This window comes from Drosophila rhopaloa, unplaced genomic scaffold, assembly GCF_018152115.1.
Source record: "Drosophila rhopaloa isolate 14029-0021.01 unplaced genomic scaffold, ASM1815211v1 contig_167, whole genome shotgun sequence".
Classification (NCBI taxonomy): Eukaryota; Metazoa; Arthropoda; class Insecta; order Diptera; family Drosophilidae; genus Drosophila; species Drosophila rhopaloa.
Window position 1 is genome coordinate 6257294 of NW_025335047.1, and position 22938 is coordinate 6280231.

General features: G+C 38.6%; 1 protein-coding gene across 1 annotated transcript; it reads right to left on the reverse strand.

The window, feature by feature from the left end:
* Positions 1-4773: 4773 nt before the first annotated feature.
* On the reverse strand, positions 4774-22927 carry LOC108053446 (serine-rich adhesin for platelets). The gene is given in 5 exon segments (XM_044458510.1): positions 4774-6353; positions 6356-6531; positions 7199-8933; positions 15052-15277; positions 22294-22927. Coding segments are annotated over 4 exon segments (2529 nt in total). The 5' UTR covers positions 15097-15277; positions 22294-22927; the 3' UTR covers positions 4774-5780.
* Between the last annotated feature and the right edge of the window lie 11 nt (positions 22928-22938).

The following is a 22938-nucleotide window of genomic DNA, read 5'->3' on the forward strand; positions in this document are numbered from 1 at the left end:
GTTTATTTTAACTATGTATACAATATTTCATAATTTATGTTAATTTTTAGTCATATTGTTTAAAAAAAAAGAGTAGGAATTTGAGCCCGTCTTTTCTTGAGTGTGGCGAAGAAGCAACCCTTGCAGTTCAGGGGAATTTCGAGGTCGATGCTGCCGGTGCGGCTGCCTCGATTCTTTTTTAACCGGAACGCACACTTCAACCCCTCCGAAACCCGCACCCGTGCCTGTTGTCCTGCCCCGAATGTCCTGCCTGTCAACTCCTTTTGTCATCGCCATCATTTGCGGCCGCTTGACACTTGCAGATTAGTAAAGTGTTGAGTGCGGAATACTTTTCCTGCTAATTGTCGGCGGACAATTAGTCGTGCTCCAAATCGATTGCAGGCTGCAGGACTCGCAGGACATGGGCATTGCAATGATTTGCATTCTTTATTGTCTGAACATCTGACCCGAGTTCAAGGCAGTCTTTCACAATTTTTTCCGAGTTTTTGAATTAACTTCTCAGCTTGATTCATGACTTTTGGTAATTTTAATCTGTCTTTCCGGTGTTGCACTTTTTTGTGGGCGTTTTGCTTACCCTTTTTCTGGTTAAGGACTTTTCTTTGATTCAAATATTTTCAACTGATTAGAGACTGTTCTAAAGGGGCAAACAAATAACCTTGCCAGTTGGAAATATTTTAAAAGAGCACGTTAATGTCGCGTTCATGACTTTATAGACATTAATATTTATTAATAAATCATTTTAATTTAAAATTATACCTATTATTGCCAGTATTTAACGAAATGCAGTAAGCTTATTTAGAAAATTTACGTTGTTATTTTATGTAAGGGACTGATACTTATTTGGGTCAAACAGCCTACATCGGGGCAATACTAATAAAAATCTAAATTAAAAAAAAAGTTGTAACCTTTGATAAAGTCTTAATCTAATAAACATTTTTTGAAGGTATATTTAAGATTTTTCACGGTACAAAGTGTTGCATACTCTTAGGCATTTTTATTGCCAGTGTTGCCACAATTACTGAATTCACATAAAGGCCGTGTAGATAAATGTAAAACTAAGAAATGTAAAATGTAAGAAAATATATATTAAAACATTTTGAAATGAATATTATCCATATATAGTCATTTTATAGAACATAACATTTTTGATATAGCTTTTTTACTTGTTTAAATTTCCAAGCTTATATAAAAATTTTTTATCAAAATGGAAAACACTTAAAATGTCATATTTCCTTTCAAATATAAGTTGATTACGGGTCCTTAAAGATTCCTTTTTAAATTGTACAAACTTTGCGTAATGTGTATTTTTAGTATCGCTATATATATTAAACTGAAACACTATTTATTACTTCTTATTACTTATTCCTTCCGCTCGTTGCAACATTGTTTCATGTTTTATCACCACAGCGTCCTCTCTAAAAATAATCCCCCCAATATGCATAAATTAGGCGTTTCGGTCTACAGTGTCCGGGGCTGTGTACACGCTAATTATAATGACAAATCGGTCAATTATAATGCCATGTCATAAATTTCCGAACCGCGATCGATCAACCCCGCGACTGGACTCCGAATATTGAATAAAATGGATCGTAAATTGCGAAAACATGCATGTTCACTGTTCACTGGCTCACCTGCATTTTGCATGGGGGCGACTTCATTAAGGAGCAATCTTCTCGTTCCCGAGCTCGAAATAATTACCAGGACTCGTTGAGCTAGACAAAAGTGCAGATTCTTGTAAGCCAGATCAATGGGGGAGCAATTTGCCAGCCGCTCAAGGCAAAAGTAAGAGGAAGCTGGACATACCAAGTGGATGCGGATGCATTTCGGGGGCTTTAATGAAGCCAATGGACAGCCTCGTCGAAAGCTGTCAGAATGCCCATTTCAGCGCCACGCCCTCCGCATTAAAAAGCCACTAACCAGGACATGGGGGCGGGGGCGTGGCAGCGTTCAACCTGTCATAAAGATCGGCGGTCATGTAGTTTTCAAATTTATCGTCGACACGCAATTCTACGCCCCCGAAGGCGAGAACTACACACCAAAAAATTATATAAAGATAAAAAGTATTTTTTTACATTTACAATATGTTGAATACAGGAAATACAAGTTTATCTGGTTTTCAATTAGGATACATTTTTATAATAATTAATTTGACTTGAATTGATATTTTGAATATATCTACATAGTTAATAATAGTTAATTTGAAGAACTTAAGTCAATCTAAAAAATGTAAAATATTATGTAAAATATTATATTTTATAAAGTTCTAAAATAAATTTAAATTTAATAAACGATTATGTGAACATCAGCAGAACACGTTGAGAGACTTATGTCTTCAACGTTTATCCGGTTGTTTCAACCTAAAAATAATCCGTTTTTTCCGTGCAGCGATGGAATGGCAACGTGTTTGCTTGGTATTCATCATGCTTTATTTCAGTTAAGTTCTTTCACTCCAGCAAAAGGCGAAGAGAACTGTTTCGCCTCGTAATTGCCGCACTTAAGCGGAGCGGTTCGCAACGGTATAACCAGTTCCTGGCCCAACTCCATCTCCATCTCGAAAGGCTGCTCCTCCTCTCGGAAGATGTCCATCTGGCAGCTGACCGCAGAAAGGGCACGGCTGAGTCCCCATCTATGTGTGTGACTCCAAACCCATCCCATCCCATCACATCCCCATCCCCAGCACTTATTGTCTCTGCCTCTCTGGCATTTCGCAAATCTGCAAGCTGCCCAGGCACATTCTCTTTTTCCATACCCTTGAATAGGGGTATTGTAATTATCTCAAGATTTAATATTCAGTAAAGAACTTAAGACTAACCTATAGTGACTCTTAATTTAAATGTTATATTAATATTTATTTTCTAAGATTAACCTTAACTTGTTAACCAGTTTGTCGAAATATTTAACATGATTAATTTCATGATTTTATTTTTATTTTTCATTAATGACAAAAAAATCTATTACTTTTCCCCCAAGAAATACATTGAAGTAAAATTGTGTTTTATCCTAAGGAAAATACCATCTATAAACACCGAAATTTCCTTTTTGTTATAAACTAAAAGTTGTTTTATTTTAATGAGATTTTCGTTATATTTAAATATTTTTTCATGAGAAAACTGATTTTGAAGTGTAATCTAAGTGTCGGTGCCGGATGCTCTCATTCCCTCCGTGATTTTTATGGTCATGTGCTGTATTTCTTCACGCAGATCGCGACGCCGATGCAGCCGGGTCAGAATCCCAGTCCCCCCGACTCGAACTTGGGCTGATTGCCGGTTTGCGATAAGACAGCATACCAAAGCCTGAACTCCGATTGTCTTACATATCTAAAAATAGCCGGGGACTTGGTGTGGGCCTGAAACTGAATCTGAATCTGAAACTGCAACCTGGCACTGGCGCATGCAATCATTAGTGGAAATTTTACCGGCCACTCTCCAGTCGGTCGGTCCAATATGGCCAGTCCCCGAGGGGCAATAAAACCAGCCAAATGACGACACGCAGACGCCGAAGAAGCTGCTTCTTTCGAGGAGGAGGCATCCCAGTGGAAAGAAGGCGACCGCGAGCAAGGTCGTTCAGCGACCTTCGCATCCAATTGCCGATCCACTCGGTTTCCCGTTGAGTGCCGCATTTATGGTCTTGATTTCTTGGGGCAGATCAGTAAACAACCGCTGGACATTTATGGAAATGCTGCTCTTAATTGGCCAAATGTGGCTCTATAAAGGCCCTAAACTGCCGCCTTGACTTTGTCGCAGGTTCCTTGGCCCCGATTGTCTCAGAGCTCCGATTCCAGTTCCCCTGGTCCTCACAGCTTCCGCGTTTCACTCGGAAGAGTGATAGCCCAGCAGGTTTAAGCTGCCTGGGCACTATCTTTATCCCAACACAGAAGAGCTCTTGTCACTGCTTATCTTTTTGATCCTTGCACTGGGGAAAAGAAGGAACAACATCGAATTAAATCTTAGTAACTTAAAAAAGTTAATCCTGTCTTTCTGTACTCATAACCTCTCCCAAAGAAAATTGGTTTTGAAGTGGGATAACTTTAAAGGTTTGTGATTCTATTTTTCTGCCCTAACATATTTTCATATTTTGATCTTATTTCATTTAAAATAATCGAAAATAACTGAAAATGGCATAGTCATTAGCTTATGAATTACATTAGGTTTTTCATTCTATTCTCTAACAAAATTTAGTTGAGCAATAATGTGCAGATAATGACCCAATTGATTGAGTCAGCGAGTATGTGGTCCAACTATTTGTTTTATTGCAAGGTACATATATTACTATAAAACTGTATTTTAAGTCTAAGCCATCTAAAACCATCGCCTTATCTAAATACCATAATAGAAGAGACCAGTAAAGACTTATTATACTTTATTCAATATCTAAACAAATACCTTTTCCAATTTTATATATTCTTATTTAAATAAATCGCCAAAACATATCAACATTTTCGATCATTAATCCACCCCGCATATTTCTCAGTGTGAATAGCATAGCAATCAACCCTCTGAACAGCGATTCCTTGGCGTCAGCTGTCCTGCTGCTGCTTTGTCACTTGTTCATATCAATTAAATTTTAATGATATTGTCCAGAAAAACGACTATCCTCCGGTGCGCTGCAGGCCGCAAGTTTTTAATCAATTTTAAGTGGCTATTTACTTTGCGAATCGGAGGAGCAGAGCCCCCAGGTCAACCTGTTTCCCGATCACATCCGTTCCCCGCCCGCTGCGAGATTAATGATAAATGCACAACTTCGATTTAGTCTTGGTGTAATTTAGTTTATTTCACTACGCAAGTCACTTAGGCTCTAATTAGGATAGTTTTTGCTCGATCTTAATGCTGGTTAGGTTAGGTGCTCGGCTTCATCGGATTTCCCGCATCGGATTTTATGGCAAGTTTGCTAGGTCTGTGGAATTTCGAGTGCTGAATGGTCGGCTGAATAAATTAAGCTCGAAATAGAGTTACGGCTACAGTTACAATTACAATACCAACAACTACAATAAATTAATTAAAACATTAACTAAACATTAAAACAAAATTCGTTTACTGACTAATCACACACACACACACACAGAGGCCAAGAGTGTGTGTCCTGATCTCGTGGGAACTCAACTAGTGGCTACATACTAGGGTAGTACATCTAATTAGGTTTATCTATCTAGGTTTAGGTTATCTAGGCTAACTACAATACGACTTGGATCACATGTGAGTGCCTTTGCAGCTGTCTCTTCAGTGGGGAAGTGCGGGGTGCTGTTGGACACTCGGAAAAACCATCGATCTGAACTTGAGAAACTCCTTAAATTATGGGAAATTTATAAGATTTTACATTTACTTTACAATAGTTTTATGATTAGTTTTCGCATTTAAATATACTCCAATAATTTTCTAAAATTAAATTGTTTTAAATATTATTACATTATTAAATCCACTATCCCGCTGCCTTTAGTCTTTGTTTTATAAATCACAAGATCTTTTATTTTTAAAGATCAACGATTTACGAATGAGTTCTAAATTAATTGATACCCAAATTAAATTGAGAATATTCTTCAATTTTTAAATTCAAATTGATAAAAAATAAATTTCTATCAGTTAGGTTCAACAAAATTTGGAATATTCATAATTCTACTTTCCCTAAATTCGGAATAATTTTATATTTTTAATTTAAAACTTTTTATTGTAGTTCCAAAAGTCTAATAAAATGTCCCTGTATTTTCCAATGAATTTTCTGTGTACTGGCGATTTTGGCAACTTCAGTTCGAGTGTTTTCCCGAGTGGAAGATGACCATTTGGCCCCTACTTGAGCTTGAGAAACGTGAGCAACGCCTTCTGTATCAGACTGCGATTGATGGTGGAGTCGGCGGTGTAACGCACTCCCCACAAGTTTCCATCGTTGTGGTCCACCACTCCGTACTCGCCGACGATGAAGCCGTCGTCGGTCTTCTCCTCCACCCGGTACTTTCGGTAGTTGCGTCCCTCGACCACGTAGGCGACTTTGTCTTCGTCATCGGGGGTTTCGGGGCCCTCCGATCCCGAGTCGCCCGCATCCCCCGTCGAATCCCCATCGTCGTCCGAATAATCGTTGGCATTTGCATTGTAAACCACCGAGCCACGTCCTCTGTTGATGCCACGACTGCTGGCGGTGGTGCTCGATTGTAGTGGACTGGCTGGCGTTGTGGCCTGCCCCACTGCACCACCACCACCAGCAGCACTCCCTGCACCACCTGCACCGCCCTGCAATCCGTGGGCCCGTCCGTTTGTCATAACACTAACGGACTCTTCAATTTCGTAATTCTGCTCTGAGGTTGGAGTATAGAGCTCGGGGTGCTCTGTGGTAAAGTGTTGCATTTGCTGATGCTGCAGATGCTGCGGGGCTGTTGCTGTTTTGCGGCCGATGAAGTTGAGGACGAGGATGACGAGCTGGAGGAGCTGGAGCTGTACGAATAGCCACCGCCTGACCCCGAAGATGATGGCGGTGATGGGTCCGCCACAGATGCCGCTGCCGCTCCATGTTGGTGTGCAAATTTGGAAACACACTTGACTAGATCTGCAACGGGGAGATGTAACAAAAGATGATGTTTGATAAGTTCAAGATTAGTTGGCCGGGGTTCAAGTGGTTAAACCCGTGCGTTGTCGCTGTCTGTCATAAGTACACTGGGCAAAACTACACTTGGGAACATCTAAAGATGTTGAAAGAATTGAAAGTGTCAACTATTACAAAAATATTAAAATGATTTTACTTGATCATAGCTGGCAACAAACATTTAAAAATGAATAATATAAAGCCAGAAAAAGCTATTTTATTTACATTTCAAAAACTTGTACTATTTTAAACATTTGCGTATTTGAAGAAGGTAAATAATAATAATACACGTTCAGCTCCCTTAATTTTCCAGACTTCGTTTACTTTAGCATTTTCCTTAGCATTATCTTCCATCAATAAATTATACACTATTAAAATTGATAGGTTCAGAAAATTGATCGATATAAGAACCCTAATTTATCCAGACTTTGTTTACTTTGATTATTCAAAACGCTCTTCCTTAAGTGAAACATAATCTTCCATCCAAGCAGGTCGTAATAAATGATATACGATTTAACTTGATGGGCTCAGAAAATTGATCTCTTTAATTTATGCAATTGCAACACTCGCCCTGCTGCACAGTGTAATTTGTTTAACCAGATTCAGATACAAAACTCCGACTTGGACTCACCTCTATTGGGCAATCCTTTGGCATTTTGATTAGAATGTTGATGCGGCGGTGATGAATGCTGACGTTGTTGCTCCCAGCACGGACGCTGATGTTGCTGTTGCTGTTCGTGTTGCTGCTGCTGCTGTTGCTGTTGCTGGTGGTAGTTGCTCGGACTTGAGTGCTTCGATAAAATTGGCTCCAATGGATGCGGTTGCGGCTGTGGTGCATTCAATAAATCATAAGGCAATTTATCCAAATTGAAGAGTACTCTGCGCGTTGGATGAGCTGGTTGTTGATGTTGCTGCTGCTGGTGGTGGTTGTAGCTGTGATAATGATGCTGCCAAGTGGTTGGCCGAATGCCTCCAGAGGTACTAGTGCTGGGAGGCTTCACTGTGGTGACCCTGCTGGCCAATGTTGCTGTCGTACTGCTTGATGTTGCTGCCGGGCTGCTTGGTGTTGCTGCTGTCGTGGTGCTTGTGCTCTGAGCCTCGCCAAAAGCGATGCGCGAGACAATCGCAGGTCGTGGTCGGGATCTAATTGGCACAAAAGTGGTGGGTGTCAGTGGCTTCTCAGTGGTGCTGGTGGTGGTTGAAGCTGGAGAAGAAGTGGTGCCTCCTAGTGGTGTTGCTGCCGTCGTAGTCAACGTTTGCGGCCAATAGGTTTTAGCCGGCTCTCCATAAACCTTCGAGGGTTGCGAGTACACTTTAGCCGGCTCCGAGTAAAACTTGGAGGGTTGTCCATAGACTTTGGAGGGTTCTGAGTAAACCTTTTCCGGCTGACCATACATCTTGGCTGGTTCCGAGTAAACCTTAGCTGGTTCTGAGTAGAACTTACTAGGCACACTGTACATTTTTGATGGTACTGAGTAAAACTTGGCTGGTTCCGATGAGTGACCATGTTTCAAGCTCTCGCTCACATTTCTCTGGGCCTCTGCTAGAATACCACTTCTCGATTGCTGCCAGGCCTGCAAGTCATCCACATTTTGAGAGATGGAGCTATAGGATATTGACCTGGACTGAGGTCCTCTTCCCTGTTTGGTGTCATGATAAATCACTGTTTGAAAGGGTAAGCCTGCTCCTGAGCCAGTTCCCGTCCCCGATTCCTCTTCACCAACATCCGTTTGGTTTTTCAAGAAGGAATGTGTGGAGGAAGCTGCCAGTAAAGGAGCCGCCAGTACACTTTGTATATTGGAGGCACTGTTCAGGGAATCTCCATCGCTATCAATTAAATCCCCTGCCAATCTGGGTTCCGTTTCCTCGATGGAAAGTTCACTTTTATGAGAGCGGTTCACGAAATCTGACCCACTTCCTGTGGTACTAGGAGAACTGCTCTTCGAAGGACCTCTTTTGCTGGAGGAACTCACACTTACGGCCACCACTTTCACCTCGTCGCTCGACTTTCCCTTGACTGTATTGGGGGCATCTTCGAGGAACACTATCTTACTGCCGGAGGTCACCAGTTTGACCACCTGTTTGGAGTCGGATTGCTCCTCATCCTGAGAGTTTCCGGAACTCAGGGAATTTCTATAGCGATTCCTGCCAACATCCAAACTTCTGCCGGTGGCTGATCTCTGGCGGGGATTTGGGGATGAGGATGGGGACTCCGCTCTGCCCTCGAAATCCTGTTCGCTGCTGTGGAGACTTCGCTGCTGGTCATCATGGTCGAGGAACAGCTTGAGGAACTCGTTGCCCGCGATGAGCTCACTCTGCCGGCCGCCCGGAAAAGGGGCGGGGCGTGTCCGACAGCCGGACAACATCTGAAATTGTAAGAGGTAAAGGAGTGTTAGTTATGCTCGACATTTCCCTTGATTCAGGTTTTATTCAAATGCCGACGAGGGTGAGAGCATCGACACTTGGAAATAAAATCACCATTAAAATAGAAAATGAAAAGTAGAATTTAATAAATCTAAAGATTTTTGTAGTGAAGTAGTAGTAGTAGAAGAGCCCATAAAACAAATTCAAATAAACTAGTATTAACTTTATTTTCTTTATTTCGACCTTTAAATACTGTGAAATTACCAAAAGTAATCCGAAATGGAATAGAAGGTATTCTAAACTATGATAAGGAACTTAAACCCTTAAATTAACTATAAGTAAAACTTATATTTCTGCGTCTTTTAAAATTGTAGGCAACTTTTAGCGGCCTAGAAAAGTAGATTTAAAGGAAATATAAAAATTTGTTCTAACTGCAAGCAACTGCAAACGGGGGTGATCGCATTTAGAGCTTATCTCAGCGATCTATTTATAAATTTGCGTAATTAAAATATCATTTGTATCGATCGGCAATCGACGATCCACATGAGCTGAGATATGTCTTCATGTCGCGGGCAAATATGCATAAGTCATGCAATGGACGAGGTCTGGACCTCGACTCGATGGCATTTGAATAATAAAGCGGCGAGTCTATTAAGACATCATAGGAATGCTGCGGTGCTCCGTTTGAAGTGGTGCATGTTGCCAGTGTCCCTAGTCAAGTGGCGAATGTGGCATAATTAACCGCGTTGCAAGTGATCAAGTGGGTGGCGTAAGGTAGCGAAAACACCAATCGAACAAACAGTTCGAGCCATGGATTATGGATTGCCCAATGGACGAGTGAAACCCGCTCCGCTGAAGTGGAAAATGGAAACATTACTAAAACGCTGCCGGTCAATCTGTCACTCTGCGTCAGCCAAGTATTTATGTTCCTGCCGATATGCATACATTCCACTGACTCATCTTGCAATTTATCAACCAGTTTCGGTTTAAGGAAGTCAATTTCCCAGCTCACCTAAAGGACAAGTTTTTATGGGTATCAGGTTGCATTTTGATTATGTCCTTTTCAATGAGTAATGTTAACTTTCCGCTGAATTAAATTTTGTCATGCATTCTCAGATCGTGTGTCATTATTACAACATTTTTTATCAACAAAACTTAAGTCAGCTTTGGTAGCGCAACTTCTAAAACTTAAAAAAAAACATTTTAGGTTTTAGGAAACTAGGTTAAAACTTGTTGAAAAGTAAAACAAAACACTTTTAAAAGTATAAGTAAAACTTAATTTTTATAAAGCGTTTTATTTTTCAAAAGGCTTCGATCCAATTTTGTCGAACCGAAAACTTTTGCTAGTTTTCTCTGTAAACCGTTTCTAAAGTATTAAATTGAGTAAGATAGGAAAATGAATCATCTTCGACAAGTGTTTAATATTGTAAAGTTTCGTACAACTTTATATAGTGATTTTTATATTAAAACATCTTGTATACAAACGTATTAAGAAAACGCAACGCTTTATTGCCTTTCAATGCATAAATAATGTAAATACAAATATACCATTAAGCTGTTTTATTGGCTTTGTAATCTTTATCCATATCTAACAGTATTCATAACACTCCAGTGCAAATTCATGGCCAGAGATCGGCCATAAATTGTTATCAACGCCACACACCCACCGCAGAAACAAAAGACTTAGGGCACGAACTTGCCCTGCCAAATGCCCCGCCGATCAAATCGAGCCAATAAAACATATTTATGGATATTTATCGATCGGCATTAACATTAGCATTGCTAATTGCGACGAGGCAGATCATTTACTAGCCAACACTTTTGATCCATTGACGCGAATTGGAAAGGCGCAAATTGAAAACAATGAAAAATGGCGAAAATTGAATCAAATATTAATGGAAACCGATCGCTGCGGCGAACATAATAGCATAATTATTCAAGCTGTTTTTATATACGTACAAAATGGCAAAGTGTGTTTATATCCCCCGAGCAAGAACAATAACAACATCCGGCAGTGCAGTGGGCGCCTGTCGCCGAGCATTTTTCTAGAGCAGATTTGAGCGATTGCACCCAGCGAACGAACACCTTCGCACATGTGCTAAAGTTACCTTACCCGACTGACTGACCAACCAGTTACTAGATTACTGGATCGGTTAGTCATCCGGCGGGCCGGGTCGCCTTGCCTTTTATGTCTAAAATTGCAGAAGTAACCGACCGCGGGCGTTGAATGGAAAAGCGACAGTTAGCATTGACACCAAATCAACGTGTGACAATTACAAAAGGGCCAAACGATTCAGTTTCGCCCTAAGACAAAGCAAAAAAACAGAAAAAACGTTCTAAAAATAACGAACGGAATTGAACAATGCGAATTCCTTTCCATTGTGGGGTTATTCAAAACGCCTGGTCAGTGACGTGCTCCAGTTTAATGAATGAATTGGGCAATGGGTTCCCTCACCCCAAACCCAGCCAAAGTGATAGGCAATTATTAATCTTGATTGATTTATCAGGTAGCTAATCCTGTTTCGACATTCTTTTGCACTTTGCGTAGTATCGGCGACGATTTATCATTCGATTGTGGCGATTGGCGACAATTTTCACGGCCTGTCAACTTAGCGGAAGTGTCAAAAAAAGGCAACTTTCAGAATATCACGTATCCGCCTTGTGTGCGCGTGAATAGCCAGCAAACAATTAAGCAATAATCACGCCTTAATGAGCACTCTCTTTATTGGGCTCATTTGGCCCACTCGATTGGCTTTCAAGTGCCGCTGATGCTGCCATTCGATACTGGCTATTGGATACTCGATGCCCGATGCTTTAATTAGCCACAATCATCGTGAATTCAGTTTTTACGCTTGACACTAAACAAACGCCATTGGTTGACAGATTGAATTCAGAGTTGCGTTATGCTAATTTCGGAAGTATTTTGATTGATATGGGAGTACTATACACAAAAAAACAGGATTCGGTGAGGGGCCAGTGACTCAGGCCACGAACTATGATATCGAATGCGGAAAAAGTCATGTAATCCCCCCATTTCTGGCATTTCTGCATGTTTCGAGTGGTGTCCGCGGGCATTTTGTGCTAGAAGTGGGCGGTTGCCAGGGAGCAGCCACCGCAACTGCAACTTGCAGCCGAAACAGTCGGTGGCCAAGTGAATGTGTCAGCGGGTCCATTTTCCCCATAAACCCAGCCTAAACTGCGCCGGCCAAAGTCTAATCTGTGGTAGCAGACATCAGACATTCGCTGGCCACCACCCGCTGTCGTCAGCTGTGGCTCACATTGTGTACACAATATTACAAGAAAACGCCAGCGGCGTTTCAGACACTGAAACAAAACTAAGACAACGAATTAACCAAAATGATATCTGTCAACTTTTCGTAGATTAAAACTGCATAACTAACATAAGTTTTACTTTGAATAAATTAGTGATTTATTGAAATAAAGATAAAAGTTTTATGAAACTTCCTGTTCTTATCATTTATTCAAACTTTAAAAAATATATATTCTTCTAAAAAACAGTCGGAAAACTTTTAAGGTTCAATTTGACCTTACAGTTTTTTATCAACATAAAAATAACAATTTTTCAGAGCTAAAACAAAGTATACTCCCTTCTAAATCTGTTTTTGAATTATTACTCCATTTTCCTTAGTGTATTTATCAAGCTATCGATCTTCTAGTCAAGTACAGCCCACATTAGGGCCGTGCTCAATGCCACAAGTTGGGGCAGAATCAGAATTAAACTCGAATTCAAATTGAAGTCGATCCAAATTGCAGCTATCAACTTGGGCTGTGGCACAATAACACACATTTATTAATTACATGGCTGAGACACAAACCGAAAACAGATTTGTGTGGGAAATTAACCCATGTTGGCCTTAGAATATTAAGGAATTAGTCAAAGCAATAAACCAGACTGTTTATTTGATGAATACTCGTCAGCCTAGGATGTGCCTCGGTGGGTTAATAATGGTTTAAAAATCGAAAGAAAATCCGAGTTTGAATGTACTTGCACTCCGCTAACCCCTCCCTGCCCCTCTGTGCAAAATTTGCAAATTGCCGTCGTCATCGCCATTGAATGGCCAAAAGACAGAGTCTGAGTTTGAGTTTAAACCACAAACAGAGACTCAAAACAGAGGCATTTCAATAGCCAGTTGCACATGAACACTCACAAAAATGGCAGTAATTAACAATAAAAGCATTCTTAATTCGACAAGAAAAGGTTTTTTCTGAATATATTAAAAAACAAGAAAGGAAAGCTAACTTCGGGCGGAGCCGAAGTTGATATACCCTTGCAGAATACTCTGAAAATTATATTCTCCAAAATTATTCATATGATGCATTCTTAATACTCATCAAAAATCCCAACTTCCTAACTTTAAAAACACCAAAGTTATGGCATTTCCAATCGTTCAGTTATATGGCAGCTATAGGATAGGCCGATCCTTATGAAATTTAATAGGTAGGATTGATTGGCTAAAAATAAAACCCATAGAAAATCCCAACTTCCTAACTTAACAAACACCAAAGTTATGGCATTTCCGATCGTTCAGTTATATGGCAGCTATAAGATATATTCGGCCGATTCTCATGAAATCCGGTAGGTCAGATTGATTGGCCAAAAATAAAACCTATAGAAAATCTCAACTTCTTAACTTTACAAACACCAAAGTTATGGCATTTCCGATCGTTCAGTTATATGACAGCTATAGGATATAGTCGTCCGATCCCGGCCGTTCCGACTTATATACTGCGTGCAAAGGAAAGAAGGGTGTGTGCAAAGTTTCAGTTCGATATCTTTAAAACTGAGAGACTAGTTCGCGTAGAAACAGACAGACGGACAGACAGACGGACAGACAGACGGACAGACGGACAGACGGACATGGCTATATCAACTCAGGAGGTGATCCTGATCAAGAATATATATACTTTATGTCTCCTTCACTGCGTTGCACACTTTTGACCAAAATTATAATACCCTCTGCAAGGGTATAAAAAGTATTTTGTTATATAAAATAGACAATCTTGAGTTTAAAGCTAGAAATTTGTTCTCGTTTTCACTACATTGATTCTTATAGATACAATAAATGGAAACATTTTCTAAAGTTGTTTCTCTTTTCTACCTAGAGCTTTTTTAATCTCTGTCAACTTTCGGTATTTGATTGCGATATTTTTCTAAGTATAGTAGGTAACCGACTGCAGTTAAATCGCGTGCAATTATTTAGTTTACTCGGCTTCAGTTTGCTTTACTCCACTCCACATTACTCACAATCAAGTCGGTCTGTCTAATGAGCAGTCAATAAAGTGCAGGCCAGACACAAAAGCGAGAGTGTGGTAAAAATTAATTCCAAATGCATTCGCCAACCAACAGCGCATTATGGATGATTTGGGCCAATAAAACCGAAGTCGGCAAACAAATGGAGTGCGATCGCACCATTAAACCATTTTTCAAAAAGCATTAGCCAAGTTAATTGAGCACCCCGCTTGCAAACGCATTTGGCAACTGCATTTTTGTGCCTGGGAATTGGTGCCCATAAAGATGAAGTCGCAATTGGACTGAAAAGTTTATTTCGGGGTTAGCTTGGTGCCATATGAATCAATTTCGTTTGATTGTTAAATCAAAATCGTGTGGATGGAAAATGAAACTTTCCAAGTTGAAGATCAAAGAAAATTGATTGATTACTTTCGGTTGTGATGAAATGGTAATGAATTCATCAGAGCTTAAGACACCTTTATTGATTTTAAGTCAGTTTTTAATTGTATAATTTTTCCTGATTTAATTAAACATGTTTTAGAACCCAAAATTCAAATAACAATTATATAAATACTTCACTTTACAAAAAATAAAAAGCAACAACAAAATAATTGTACTTTATTCACTTTCTAAAAGACCGACTAAACAATTTGAGAATTACATTCCTGAAAACAAAAGTTAAATCGCATTTGGAAGTGCTTTGAATGGAGCGTAAACTAGTTTAATTTGGTGGCTTAAATGGCCAAACGAAGCCTTGAACTTAAGCGTTACTCTGGCCAAGAGCTCGGCTATTTCCCTGGAATTTGTTGAGCACCTGGCCATAAATAAGTAAATAACGAAGGCAATCAGCGCCTTAATGTGACACTTACCAGCAGCAGAAAACCGAATTTGAGGAGCCAGCAAAAGTGTGCCATTCCGTTGCCGCTTTTAAGTCCACCTGTCCACCAGTTAATCAAGCGCTTTAATGCTTCTTTTGTTCTCAATGCTTAATGGGGATCGCTTTCCTCGGGCTAGTCAGTGATTCATTTGGTCACTTTTGACCACCAGCTGCTCTGCGATCATTCTGGCCACAGCCTTTCGGGATTTGGTTAATGGCTGCAATTAGGAAAGACAAGAAGCTGTGATTAGAGTATAAAAAAGTGGATGTGTTTCCAAGAATGTCAGAGTTATTTCTCACTCCGACTCCCATTATAAATATTTGTCAAACATTTAACAAATCGCGAGTTGGAAACAAATTCATTGCGTTCAATCGATAAGCCATGGGAAAAATCCACGCCAAATGTCAAGGTGCATTTCACACCAGAAATCGCAGAGAGTCTGCGGCACTTGCAGCTAATTTAAGAGTCTCGGCGGATTCCGCAGTTAACTGAATACACTCAACAAAAATGTATGGTTTGTTTGTACCATATACAAATTATTTTAAATTTTAATAACAGTTTAAACTCAATAATATCTTTAACTGTATTAAAAAACCTATAAAACTCTAAAAAAAAGCTTAGATTGTTACAAAATACCTCCAAAAGATTGAAATAAGTTATGAGTTAATAAAACTGAAACTAAAATTACTTAAAGAAATAATATAAGTTTTTTTAGAAGACACTTATTTAATTGAATGGGTCAGAAGACTTGATATATGGTTCTATAAGTTGGTGAACTTCTTCTGCCTTTTGTGGTTGATTTACCAAGCTCAAAAACGATTAAGGGCTTGGGTTTTTTTTGGGTGTAGAAGAATCATTGAACTTGTTATTGGCAACAGGTTGGCAACAGCAACTAACAACCAGCAACTTCAAGAAGCGGCCAACAAGTTGCAGAGTCTGGCCACAAAGAGTCGAGAGCTAAAAGCCAAGCCCAAAACTCAGACAGATGCTCAGTCGTCTGTTGCAATTTCAACATATTTATAATTATTGGCAAGGTATTTTGATAGCTTTTTGTTGCCAGCAATTGGCATGCCATTGAAGTGGGTACAAAGATTTAGCCGAAGTTGCTGCAATCGATGGCTGAATATCCACGGTGATGAGTTTGATTTGGCTAGCCATAATTTAATTAACCATTCTCAGGCATTTCCGCCACTCGGAGACCATGTAATTAAACCCGAGCCAAAGTCAAATCCATAAAGCAAACCAGGCAAAAAATCATATTTCTTTCAGCCACAAGATACAAAAGCTAGACAAAAGCCGAAAGAAAGAAAGAGACGCAGCCGAAACCAGTTCTAATTCTTATCAAGCCTTCTTCACAGGCCATATAATTACTCATGGCCTGCCATCCCCTCTCTAGATATTTTTTACCAGATTACCAGACAGCGTTCAATGGACAGCATTTAATTACCAAGGAATTCTACGGGGAAAACAAATATGTTTATGGCTAGCCAGGCATCTCATTAAAAACGAAAGTTTCGTTCTTGGCCAAGCGAGGGGTCATTAATTAGCCAAAACTTGGAGCAAGTCATATGGAAATGCCAGAACCTCCCATTCGAGCCGGCATCCATTATATTTAATTCTATTCTTCTCTGCTCTGAGCTTTATTCAGCTTCTCCCTTTTGACTGACGTCATTTTAATTTCTTTTATTCTCTTTTCTAGTGTCTTGTTGGCAGATGTTCATCATTAAGTTCTTTTGTAAGTTCCTTGGCCTTTAGTATATTTTGTAAAGCCCCTAAGAAAGTAAAAGTTCTGAAGTCCAACGTTTTGTCCACACATTTATTATCCGCAATTTAGCGTCTCTATATATAATAAAACTAGTCTACAACTACAAAGCTGCACCCATTATTGTCATAGGAATTAAAATCGTAATATGTTCTAGTTCTAGCTTTACTTGGGAGCAGGTATCTCGGACGAACACTTGGGTTAAGGCCAAAAACAACTGCTTTGATAATTTAGAGAGGTGTCAATCGTAGAATACTCTTTTCGCTTTTTATTTAGAAAATATCATTATATAACCGCAATTAATTATTTTCTTGGAAACAATATTTTTCTCAGAGAAACAAGTTTTGCGGTTTGGAAACTTGTTGTTGATCATTTGGAAGATCTTTAAATTAAAACAAGAAAGGAAAGCTAACTTCGGGCGGAGCCGAAGTTGATATACCCTTGCAGAATACTCTGTAAATTATATTCTCCAAAATTATTCATATGATGCATTCTTAATACTCATAAAAAATCCGAACTTCCTAACTTTAACAACAACAAAGTTATGGCATTTCCAATCGTTCAGTTATATGGCAGCTATAGGATATAGTCGGCCGATCCTTATGAAATTTGATAGGTCGGATTGATTGGCCAAAAATAAAATCCATAGAAAATCCCAACTTCCTAACTTTACAAACACCAAAGTTATGGCATTTCGATCAATCAGTTATATGGCAGCTATAGGATATAGTCGGCCGATCCTTATGAAATTTGGTAGGTCGGATTGATTGGCCAAAAATAAAATCCATAGAAAATCCCAACTTCCTAACTTAACAAACACCAAAGTTATGGCATTTCCGATCATTCAGTTATATGGCAGCTATAGGATATAGTCGGCCGATCCTTATGAAATTTGGTGGGTCGGATTGATTGGCCAAATATAAAACCCATAGAAAATCCCAACTTTCTAACTTTACAAACACGAAAGTTATGGCATTTCCGATCAATCAGTTATATGGCAGCTATAGGATATAGTCGGCCGATCCCGGCCGTTCCGACTTATATACTGCGTGCAAAGGAAAGAAGGGTGTGTGCAAAGTTTCAATCCGATAGCTTTAAAACTGAGAGACTAGTTTGCGTAGAAACAGACAGACGGACAGACGGACAGACGGACAGACGGACATGGCTATATCAACTCAGGAGGTGATCCTGATCAAGAATATATATACTTTATAGGGTCGGAGATGTCTCCTTCACTGCGTTGCACACTTTTGACCAAAATTATAATACCCTCTGCAAGGGTATAAAAAACTAATGATGGGCCCATCATCATAGGCAGTCTTAAGAAGATGAAATGACATTGGAAATAATGAGTATAGAAATGTGGTTGAGGTCCTATTTTTGGTTTACTACATTAGAAACTTTGTGAACAAATAATCAATGAAACTTAATAAATTTCCCAGTTGACAAAGTAGTAAAACGTTTATAAAATGTATACAAATATGTTTGAAAAAAAACACAACTTAAAATTAATTTATTCAAAATTATTACTGGATCCCTATATTATCCAATAAATTATTCTTGTTCTAGAACATGTTCAAGATCATCTAGCAATTATAGATCTCCCTTCTTTGGTAGTGCAGCAACCGCAACTTGGTCTTGAAATCGCAATGGAATAATCACACTCGCACTCGCACTCCAACTCGTGAATGCCCATTGGCGTTACTAAATTTGTGCCGCTCTCACACTCTTGGGCAGTTAGTATATAAATTAGAATGCTAATCGATAGTTATGGATACGCCCTGAAAAAAAACGGCTAGGGAACTGGCAGATCGGTGAGGTGAGAACGGTGGACAATGGCCACTGACAGATTCCGGTTAATAAACTTGATTTAAAACCAGAAGTGAACACTGCGGGCAAAAGGTAATGGCAAATAAATTGCCACTAAGTACACACACAATGCATGGTCGTACAAATGACACAAAACAAACAAAAAGGCGAAATAAAATGTGTAACAAATGGACAAACGTGGCCCGCACCCGCAATTCACTCAGATTCAGATTCCGATTTAGATTCAGATTCAGACTCAGACGGGGACGAGACAAGTGTTGGACCCTGTGACAAATTGTCAAACATTCGCATTCTCATACCACCTCTCAGAAATGTCGCGCGACGATTGCAATTCATTAACAATCGAAGTGGAGTTGATTTGAGTTCAGTTGAGTTGAGTTGAGGGACGGACAGGCTCAAAGCCAAAAAGGCAAACGAAGGGAGAGGCCACACGTCGTATGCGTTATGTTATCAACAGCCAAATAAAGGTTTAGAAAAAGGAATCCAGCAGAGGTATACCCTCACTAGAAAATTCTTTGTATTCGACAACATAATATTATAAAAATGAAGGCTCAGATTTTCGATATTTTTATTCCTAACACCATTCGTTCATAATTTCAAAAAGGTTTACAGGAGTTCCACTGTTGTTCTTATTAGAAATTTTCATAAAATTGATTACTGTAATATTTTGCGAAATAAGAAATAAAATAATATTTTTTATCAAATTTTTCTTGAGTCATGAAAAAAAGGTGTGTCAAAGACTGTTCTGATTGCGAAAATAAAATCATTTTTTAACGACCCATGCAGTCGTTAAGTTCCCGAATTATCTTAAGATATAAAAGAGAAGGATAACTTTTAAGACTTGCCTTACAATTATGTCAAGGCAATTATTCACAAGTCTCTTTACGAAGAAGTTAAAAAAAGAGATTAGAATTTGGAAGGTACTCCAAAATGATAAACAAAATGAAACCATTTAATAAATATCGCTTCTATTCTTCAGAGTTATTTTTTAGCGAACCTTGTTGTCTTGTTTGCATACACAAATAAAACTACCCTCTTCAAGGGTATAAAAAAGCAATCACAAAGTCAATGCAAAAGCCAAAACTCTGCCAAAGTCGCAAAAGACATTCAAGTGAGCTCTAATTGGAGCGTTTTCTGTTTGTGTTTATATTTCCATGGAATTTCTAAGAGTTTATTGCACTCCCCGCTCTTTGGCCAGTTGGACATTTGTCATCGCATTGTTGCGGCCAAAACGGAGTCTCTGGCTAAAATAGTGCAATTCCAACCAGTTTGTTTATCTTTCGCAGGTCGCGCGACTTTGGGGCGTTTTGTCAGCGTTTTTGCCGCTGGTTTCGTTATTTTTTTTTACGCCAGCATATAATTTGTTAATTTAACTTTTTGCAGCCTTTAATTGTTTTGGCCAAAGCTCAGCGAATGCTACTGCAGGCAGTTTTGCGGTGCAATTACGCTTTTAATAATAATTTTGTTTAAAAAATGTTGAACGGTTTGGCAACGCTTCCAGTTGCTGCTCACTTTTGCAATCTGGCTTAGAATGTGGGGGCCATTAGATTATAGACATTATCGATATGACTCTTTGATTGATTAAGGGTCGAGCTAAGGCTACGAAAATTTAACGTAATGACAGAAGTATTTATTTAATGGCGAGTTGCAATTACTTCGTTGAAGTATTGCAAATAAAACATAGGAAAACTTGTAGACTATTGATTGAGTCATTAAATGGTCTACTGGAACAATATATTTAAATAATTATATTTAGGAGCCGTTATTATAGGTTTAAATAAAGAACTACTAAATATAGAATATTATTATGTAATTAAATATTTTTAGATACAATTTTAAGAATCCAGCTTGAAAAAATTGATCAAGTATTGATGAAATCATTAAATGGACTTTATGAATTCGTTTTTCCAAGAATGACGGTGAATTACATTAAAGATCCGGCTTTTATTATCTTCAGCTATTTTTATCATTAATAATAAAATTGATTTATGTATTACTATCAAGACACCAATCCTTAATTGAAGGAAATAGTTTTTTTTATTTATATATGTAAGTAAACAACTTAACGAGATATGGAACTAACTTTCAATTACCATTATAATAAAATTGGGTGATTTATTACATTAAGTGCCCATAAAATTAAACACGATTAGCTTTTTTATTCATGCAGCGTTTAGTTGAGTTACTTATCCAAACAAGTCATTAATCGAATGTGATCTATATTAAAACAATTTGATTAACGGACGTGTTCTGGACCCCAATTATGTTTCTATTAATTGAATTTAAATTATGAACTTTCAGTACTAAACCTATTGAAAACAAGATTGTAAAGTATGCTGCTAAATTGCTGCCATAAATTTTCCTGCCCAAGAAACAATCCATTGCACACAATTACTGCCCTTGGATGGATATTGAAGCTTTTCCTTGGCATTCAGCTGGCAGCGGACTTTCAATCTGACAAATCTGAAATTAATTCACTCCACGGCGATTTTATTTTTTTTTATTTCGGACTTTGGATTTGAATGCCAGCTGGGACAGTGGGTCAGTAAATCAACTCTCAATTACAAGCAACCGTTAATTATTACAGTAAGTTCGAAAAAAAGCAGGGCGTCTAAAAATAATGAGATATACCGGCCATTAAAGTCTCATTTGTCGATCGCGAAGAAGAGAGGTACACATCTCTCTGCGAAATAAATTAATGGTTTAATCCACGCCTGTCCATCAAAAATCGGGAATACAATCCGCACAAAAGAAACAAATACTTTTTCATTCAGTCATTCGGTTTCAAAACTCAAACACTAATGCACTTGCATGCCAATTGACTGACTCACACCGATACACTTTCATCCGTGACCTTGAGGCGCCTGCCCGACATATCCCCCAACCGGCCCCGCCCTCCGCCTTTCCGCTGGATTTCCACAATTGAAGCCAAATCCACTTTATGGCCAAAATGAAAACAAAAACAATAACAATGCCCGCACGTTGAGCAAGGCAGCCACAAAAAAAATATACCAAAAATGTAGATAAAAAACTGTAACAAAAATTAAAACACAGCAGCAAAAACTTTGAGTAACAAGCCGACTGCAAAACAAACGAAAACCGACCAAAAAAAATGCAAAAAGGGGGGAGGAAAATGCTAAAACATAAAAAACGCGTTTGCGCATAAAAACGCTTTGGTTTTGGCCAATTTTAGCCGTTTGACTACAAAGCGATCTATATATACACTTTGTGATTTTATTCCTGCACAGTCAGAATTTTTTATGATCAACAAAATCGAGATATAAACAAAGATATCGAAATTTTATACATTTTGAAAAAGTTATTGTCATTAACTTTTTTACTGGAATAATTAAAATAATGATATTAATTATAAAAGTATTAATAAATAAAATTTTCTAAAACGATCACATCAAAATGTTATTTAGTGAAAATAAAGTTAATAAGTCTGTTATTTATACATTTTAAAATATTTGTTATTTTAAAATATTTTTTAGCGTTATTTCACCAAGCAAAATTTAAGCTTGAAATATATTTTTTAGAATACAAATTTGGAAATAACAATTTCCAAATGATCTTAACATTTTTTCGCTGTGTGGCATATTATTAACCGTTACTTTTTTTACCAAACCCGCTGAGCTTACCAATAATGCACCCACCACATTTATAGTTGTTACTGGCTTTTAATCCCTCGTTGTCGTTGTTGTTGGATTTGATTGTTAAGCTTTCTATATTTACGTGTTGTTGTTGTTGTTTCAGTTTCAGTTTTTGTGTTCAACTGTTCAATGCAATTGTTGCTAAGCCGTTTTCTTAAATTGGAGCAATATTGGCGCGCGAGCTTTGAACGGATTTCGTAGACTGCGATTTGTTTATGGCTCTTTCAAAAGTTTTTTTTTTCGCGAATTAAAAATATTTTGTTTTTATTTGGGCTTAATTATTTTTAATGGATTAGCGCACACACTGGAATAAACACACTGGCACACACACTCACACGGATACACACTCTGAAAACACTTTATTTAACTGACTTGGTCGAAAGTGGTCTTTGATATATATCCTTGATTTTTGGAACGGTCCTTAAATCGGTTTTCAGCTGTGTTGCTCGTGGTTTTGACTTAAAAAGGCTCTCTTTTGTGGATAAAAACCAGAGGGGAGAAGGGTGGGGCCACTGCAGTGAGACTGCCTAACTGAAAAAGATACTTTCACGACCAGAAACACGTAGTGTTTTTATTTAGGAAAAACCTTTTGAAAGTCTCTCGAGCGCCGCGCTTGCGTCCGTTTGGCTACAG